Source organism: Bactrocera latifrons, unplaced genomic scaffold (genome assembly GCF_001853355.1).
Source record: "Bactrocera latifrons isolate USDA-ARS-PBARC rearing strain unplaced genomic scaffold, ASM185335v1 scaffold_233, whole genome shotgun sequence".
NCBI classification, from domain to species: domain Eukaryota; kingdom Metazoa; phylum Arthropoda; class Insecta; order Diptera; family Tephritidae; genus Bactrocera; species Bactrocera latifrons.
Window position 1 is genome coordinate 412,621 of NW_017535886.1, and position 8,156 is coordinate 420,776.

Here is an 8,156-nt window from a genome sequence, read left to right on the forward strand (position 1 = left end):
AACCACGCCTGAAATCTCGATTATCACTTTATCATGCGAGAGTATAAAATGTTCGGTGACACCCGAACTTAGCCCTTCCTTACTTGTTTTCTATTACAAATGATTAAAAACATTTATTAATTTAGAACTAACAGGCCTAGTTCACCTTATTAAGTATTGAAATATTGAAAGTCAGTTGTTTTAATATTCCATAAAATCATAAAAAAAGGAATCAAGTAGTTTCGCCATATATGAAAAGTCCAATACATAATAATTTGCAATCGTGATAAATTTTGGGTGTTTTAATTTAAATGCCCAAAAAATTTTATTTTGTTCGATCTAGCCATAATGGAAAATGTTATAAAAAACGCTTATTTTCCAGCTTATTATCCAGCTCACGCTGGAATAAGTTGGGCATCCCATTATCCCTGTCAGCCGCCGTGAACAAGTTGCACATATTTAAAACTGATAATTAAATTGTTTAAAATAAACAATTGTTTCAAAACTAGAATATTAAATACAGCTATTTTTATTGGAACTAAATGTCAATTAAAATTTGTTAAAACTAAAACTTGAACTAATGTGTTATCATATTTATAGACTTTAGTCCAAGGCTGATTATATTCACATTCAACGCCAAATAACACTATGGTTAAGAAAAAATTTCATTTAATTGGAGAATTAATGAAAAATTGGAAATAACTATGTTAGATGTTTATATAGAAACTAGGGAAAGTATTATGCCGATTTAATTGCAGTTGAACAATTTCGACTTTTTCGAAGAAGAGATGGAATTTATTTTATAGTAATCGTGCTTGTAGTTCGATTTGATCACCAAATTTGTGATCATGGTTGAAATTGGTCAAGTCTTTCATGAGAAATAATATTTCATCTAAAAATACATGGTACCTTCTTAATTATTAAATCGATTCCCTTGCATCCCTTCTAATTATCCAAACTATACAATTTAATGCTTCTGACAAATAGTTGAATTAGTTATCGCACATTTAATACTTTTCAGTATTTATCTTTATAGTAATCAGTAATTCATTCGGCACCGATATAAATTCATAGTTAAATAACGTATATACATATATGTACATATCTACATAAAAAATGTTTAGTACAGATATCATCCTTCCATTATATTAGCTAATTATTATTCTTGTTTATTACTTTATCAAGGTATATGGAAGAACGAGCTCTTACTGGCGGTAATACATCGAGGAAACCGTCAACGATTTCAGCAAAACACAAACCCAACGTTGGATACCGGCTTGGTAAAAGAAAAGCTTTATTTGAGAAAAGGAAACGCATTAGTGATTATGCGTTGGTAATGGGAATGTTCGGTATAATCGTTATGGTGATTGAAAACGAATTAAGCAGTGCCGGCGTTTATACAAAAGTGAGTATTCACATAATTATCTTTTATAGAACCAAACCTTTGTATCGGCTTGGTAAATTTTACTTTACTTTGTTTATGTAGCTCAATATAGACAAGGTGAGCGACAAAATGATAAGATCACTTCATATGTAGTTAGAAAATGGTAACCATAATATAAATCACTAAGGAAGAGCTAAGTTCGGGTGGTACCGAACCTTTTTTACTTTTGCAACATTTAAGAATTAAAGCCAGGGAAATACTTTAAGGTGAAAAACCAATCATAAAGAGTAAAGTCAGCGGGGTGTTCGAAAATCCTGAGGTTACTTATACAGGGACTAGGCAGGGGTTACCATATCGGTATCAGTCAAAATCAGTCTCTTTTACCCAACCGCCCAACTTCATCGGTTATTTTTTTGGATTTTTTTCTTAGATGATTCTTTCGATTTAGTTAGGGGTATATAAAATGAAATCATTATTTTTATTTTAAACATTAATACCGACTCAACTTAAGAACAATCACTAAGCTGCTACAATTGTCATTTATTAACATATTTTTCGGACGCTCCAATTTTTTTAATAAAAATAAATTTTTTTCGCTGGACAAATACTTGTGAAATTCTTTACAATTCATTTATTTGAAGTTATATTGAACAAGACAATATTCTTAACGGTCTTAACGGTCTCAACTGAGAGGCGGTTACGCTCATTACTCAACTGTGTATTGATTAAAGAAAAAATACGCTCGCAATTTGCGGCGTGACCAAGAATAGACAACAAATACTGAGCTTTTATCAAGATTTCGGAAAACGACTCAACGTTCTTGTGAAGAATTGACACATCTGGTCATTAACAGATTGCGCAAAAACCTCGTCTGATATTTCTCGGTCCTCTTTTTTCGATTTCAAGAAAGCATTCAAATTTGCTAACTGATCGATCAATTTTTTGTCGTCAATATGAACATTTTCGAATCTAAAACCTGAATCGTCTCAACAACTTGTTCATATTTCATTTGTGTGACATATGCTACTGTCGCATTTCCATGTATGATGGCGATATCATATGGTGTGTGTTCCAAATAAATATATCCTACGCGTGGCGCACAAATTCAAAACGCCCAAGTAGACTAAAACGCTGTGATGCACACTTTTTTTCACGCACTTGCTCAAAAAATAATAATAACGAAATTCAGGGAATCAGTGCTGAAGGTCAAGATTAGGGAATTCCCTGACAAATCAGAGAATATCGTAAGCTTAGGCTAGGCCAAGCTTTCGCCCATATTTAACTATTTTAGGCACAAACATACATACACTTTTATGAGTAAAACATGCCCTTTTATTTTCATTGGGATAACTCACATATTGGCCGATATACGCTGAACATATAAAGTCATCCGGAAGTTCCAAAATCTTTATATTGAGTATAGGGAGGCTAATGGAACTATTGGTTCGATTCAACCCAAGAGAAGAATTTTCTCTTAATTTCAGTTATATATATGTATCACATATTGACCGACATTTTCGATCAAAAGTCAACCCGTTATATTAATTTCTTCTTAATTTGTGTACTGGAAACTGAAACAATCTGGTGGAATTTAAAATTGTGTTGGAAGTAGGCGTGGTTGTTGTTAGACTTCATCCATTTTCACAATATGACAAAACAATGTCAATACCACATACTAAATTTTGTCGAAATCGATTTGTAAAGTTTCGAGATATGGGATTTCACCAAAAAGTGGGCGGTGCAACGCCCATTGTCCAATTTTCATACCGATTCCTATCCATTTCAGTGGTAAAATTTAATATCTCAACCAGTATTTATTGATTTATTATTTTAACAGTAGCCTTATATGGGAAGTGAAGGTGGTTATCCTCCAAATTCGCACTGTCAATAGAAGTTTTTATAAGAATTGTAGTCAGCAAATATGGTTTAGGAAATACATACATATGTATGTATATTAAACTTCTCGCCCAATTTTTCAAAAATTGTTTCCAGCAGGTGTTCCTTGCTACAATACGGCTTTATATCTTAATTTAGTTCTTAGTTGTGGCACTTTATATGTTTTCGGTTAATGATAATTTGTGGTCGTGGCAATGGTGCGATTACGCCCATCTACGAACTCTGAATTTTTTTTGTACTAAGGAACCCACATACCAACTTTCATCGATATATTTAAATTCTTACTCAAGTTACATCTTGCACAGACGGACGGACGGACAAGACAGACAGTCAATTTCAACGTTTCTCGTCATCCTGATCATTTATATATATTTTATCCTATATCTATCTCGTTTAGTTTTAGGTGATACGTGCAAACGTTAGGTGAACAAAACTATAATACTCTGTAACAACTGGTTGCAGGAGTATAAAAATTCTATATCTAAATGGGAGAAAAAACACGCTTTGGGACGTGGAAAGATACCGTTAGATAAGTAAACAATACATTTCGACGGCACGATGCTGTTTATTAGTTCGCACGACTTTAGCTTCCATAAAGAAGGGTTTGGTATTTAAATTTTGAGTATTAAAAAGAGGAAAAAAGAGGGCCAGGTAAGTCGCTCTGTAGCTATGAACGAGGACAAAGACTGAGAAAATTATAGAAAATTAAAAATTACAAATTATTCAAATTGCCCATTGAAATTCCAATCTGCTAAAAACATACTAACTATGAAGTGGCTTTATCATTTTGTCGCGCATTTGTACATACATATATTGTCCGGTTAAATTGATTAGATGCAATAATTTTTATTAAGACTGGTTACATAAACTACATATATTTGATCTAGTAACAAATGGCTTTCTGGTTATTCAAAATGAAGCTGTACTTTGTTTTAAAGTATACACATATCAAAATATTTCAGCTAACGGTATACAGTATACAAAATGTCTTCGAAACCAAAAAAAGCACATACACAGTTAAGCTTGTATCCATTTCCGATTTTTCTACTTAAAAAATTTTATAGTTGGCAAATCAACAGATAAGAGAATGCTATCATGGTGAACAAAAGAAATTTAATGTGGACCAGATGGACTTATATATATCTTATTTTATACTATTTTGATAAGAAAAACAGAAAAATAATGCCACTGCAGCCACTGGAAGAATCGAAATCCAAATTTATATTAAGTCCCAAGAACATTAATATAAACCGTATTCTCCTGGTCTTTCCAACGGGGAGGAAGTGTTCTTCTTCTTCTGCTTCACCGGATCGGTATCGCCGAATACTTTCAGAGCTGGAGTGATTTCGTTCATACGGACGACAGGATCCAACGTGTCGCATAACTCGTACAACTCATTGAATGCGATATCCGCTATTACGTAAATGACCGTAAATCTTCCCCAGAACCTTTCTCTCGAACGTCGACTTATCAGATATTTTAATCGTGCATGCCTCCTCGCCATATAACAGGACGAGGATGATGAGTGATTTATAGAGTTTGGTCTTTGTTCGTCGAGAAAGGACTTTACTGCTCAATTGCTTACTCAGTCCGAAGTAGCACCTGTTGGCAAGAGTTATTCTACGTTGGATGTTCAGGCTGACATTGTTGGTGGTGTTGTTACTGGTTCCAAGATAGATGAAATTATCAACGACTTCGAAGTTATGACTGTCAACAGTGACGTGAGAGCCAAGTCGTGTGTGCGACGACAGTTTGTTTGATGGCACGAGATATTTCGCCTTGCCTTCGTTCATCAGACATCATTTGCTACACTTCCTTATCCAGTTTGTAGAAAGCAGAACTAACGCCGCGTTTGTTGAGGAAAATGATATTAATATCATTGGCGTACGCCAGCAGCTATACACTGAAGAAGTCGCACGAAAGGGAGTCGCCTTGTCTGAAACCTCGTTTGGAATCGAACGGCTCGGAGAGATCCTTCCCGATCCTGACGGAGCTTTTGGTATTGTTCAACGTCAGTTTAAACAGCCGTATTAGTTCTGCAGAGAACGACGGAAAGGTGCTCTTTCTCGATTCTCTTTTCAAAGGCCTTTGCCAAGATTTGGCGCATGGTGAACATCTGGCTGTAGATTTTTCAGGTTTAAAGCCACACTGATAAGGTCCAATCAGTTTGTTGACGGTGGGCTTTAATCTTTCACACAATACGCTCGATAGAATCTTATACGCGATGTCGAGGAGACTTATCCCACGATAGTTGGCGCAGGCTGTTCCCCTTTTTGTAGAATGGGCAGAGCACACTTAAGTTCCAATCGTTGGGCATGCTCCATTAGACCATATTTTACAAAGTGTCCTTAACAGATCTTCGCCGCCGTGTTTGAATAGCTCGGCCGCTAGTCCATTGGCCCCCTCCGCTTTGTTGTTTTTCAGAAGGGTAATTGCTACTCGACCTTCTTCATGGTCGAGCAATGAAACGTCTGCTCCATCGTCATCTATTAGAGAATTTGATTCCTGGCACTATGCATTCACTCCCATGGGCATCGATTACTGGATCACATCCTTGGGTTCTACAAGAGTATTGAATAAATAATTACAATATGTTAATGTTTGTTTCTGTTTCTATTGAAAATATATTTATTAAAACAAAATATGAATTGAAGATATTCTTCATCTGATTCAGATGAACTCGAATAAAAAAATATGTTAGGGTTAATTTTTTTGCTTGGAAAAATGAAATTTAATAAATTTCTACATAAACGTACATACTTGTATATTAAATTCGAATATTTACGTTCAATTCCAATTCAAATATTTTTTCTTTTTTATTAAAAAAGGGAAGTAATTTCATAAAATTTTTATTCGTTTCGTATCGAGTGTGGCGATCCGAACACTCGACATGTTACGAAATTTCACTAAATACGATTATTTGCTCGCTCACAACTGCCGCCATTCGGGCCCTGTATGGATGTTTTTATTTCACAATAAATGCATATTCACGAAAATTGTAACAATTTCAAATTAATTCGGCTGAAACGTTACTATATAAAGCAACGAAGCAAGAAAGAAAGAGCAAAAACGTTTTCCGCGGGATGCAAACCGTTGTTTACGTTTCAGATTTAGTTATATGTACATACTAGAGATGATCGATATTGCGATTTTTCGATATCTGTGACTTCAGTGATTGCTATTATGATCGCAACTAAGTCGGAGACCTTTTGTTATTGTGATTTGACAGTTATTGGCCGAATAAAAGTCCGGGTCCGTTCCAATTACAGAGACCCGATTGCCGTGGGAGAGACGGAAACCTTTTGTCGTTATTGGCGGCAAATTCTCTTTTGGGTCCTGTAATTCGAGTCAAGTTTTTCCGCCTTTCTTTTCAGTACATTTTCGCAAACTCTTACACTCAAAACTTCAAACCGCTATGAGGAAAAATAGCATATACGCATATATATGTATATAGAATATACATATGTATATACAATATCCTGAAGAAAGCTGCTACTTTTCTGTTATTTGCTATTGTGATCGCATGTTGTACTATTAAAAAATCACAGTTTCACAAGTTTAATCTGAACTGCTATCGCAATTCACAGGTTCGAACTGCTATCGAAAATCACAGGTTCTAACTGCTATCGCAATCGCAGTTCATAGAAGCGAACTGCTATATATAAAATGTGATCGCAATTGCTATATGCGATTTTTCCATCACAGTGAAAAAATCACCGGTAGTGAAATATCGTTCATCACTAATACATACTACTATGAGTAAAGAAGCAAGGAAGAGCTAAGTTCGGGTATAACCGAACATTTTATACTCTTGCAACTTGCAAGCATTAAAGTTAGGGTACTACCTTCAGGTACACAAAGCCTGTTAGTTGTATGGGGTCTAGGTCGAGTTTTCAACCGATTTTATTTATTCTAAGCACAAATATGCACCGTTATAAGAAAAACACACTATCTCAATTTTATTAAGATAACTCACATATATACGATATAAAATAACGTGGGAGTTCGAGAGTTTTAATATTCGGTATATAAGGCTAAAGAAAGTATTGACCTCATACAAAATATTTGTAGCACACAGACATACTACTATTACTAAAGGATTTTCTCTGAATTTCTTTTAAAAATCTCACACACTGACCAATATTTTCGGTAAAAAGTCAGCTATAGGTACAGGTATTTTATATATATATAATATATATTTGTATCCTTTTATATTAATTGCTTCTTAATTTGACCGTTGGAAAGGAAAAAGTCAGATGGAACTGATGGAAAATTCCCACTTTTTAAAAATTTTCAGACCCATATGAATGATGGTTGTTATATTGCTTTGAATATGCTTCCCACTTTAATGAAACTATTTTAAACTTGTTTGAAAAATATGTTCCGAAGTGTGTTGTTACTCGTAAAATGAGTTCTAATTTATGGTTTTCGAATGAATTATGTAAATTAAAAAATAAAAAATCTCGTGCTTTTAAACTTTATAAAAAAAACTGGTTTAGTTGCTGACTATTCAAAGTATTCTAAATAATACAATTATTTTATTTACACGAAAAAAAGGAGCACTGGCTGCCAGGACCTTCGGCTCGCTGGTGAATCTARGGCTARGTGACTAAAATTAAGTTCTATTGTCCACGCTTTATATATTTAAAATCTTCATGAAATCTATATACATGCTTAAGTAAAACAAAAACAAAGTTCTTATCTAAGCTAGGTCATATTAAATATTTTAGACCGCATTTATCCAGATATTTTGATATTTTTGTAACGTTCTCGAGAGACGTAGTTTTCAAAAGTGTTGTAGGTGTTTGGTTATCGAAGATAGTCCTCCTGATTCCTGTGAAATGGTGGCATTCGTCGAGCAGGTGATGTACTGTTAGTGAAGCCCCTGGGCAATGTT

The 8,156-nt window shown here is 34.4% G+C and overlaps 1 protein-coding gene across 4 annotated transcripts in view; it reads left to right on the forward strand.

Moving 5' to 3' along the window:
• The window catches only part of LOC108968923 (small conductance calcium-activated potassium channel protein), a 155,665-nt gene that overhangs the window by 98,010 nt on the left and 49,499 nt on the right, over positions 1-8,156 (forward strand). For all 4 annotated transcript variants that reach the window (XM_018933280.1, XM_018933282.1, XM_018933281.1 and 1 more), the window contains one exon: positions 1,165-1,384. In XM_018933280.1, coding sequence (XP_018788825.1) covers positions 1,165-1,384 — 220 coding nt within the window. The remainder of the gene's footprint in view (positions 1-1,164; positions 1,385-8,156) is intronic.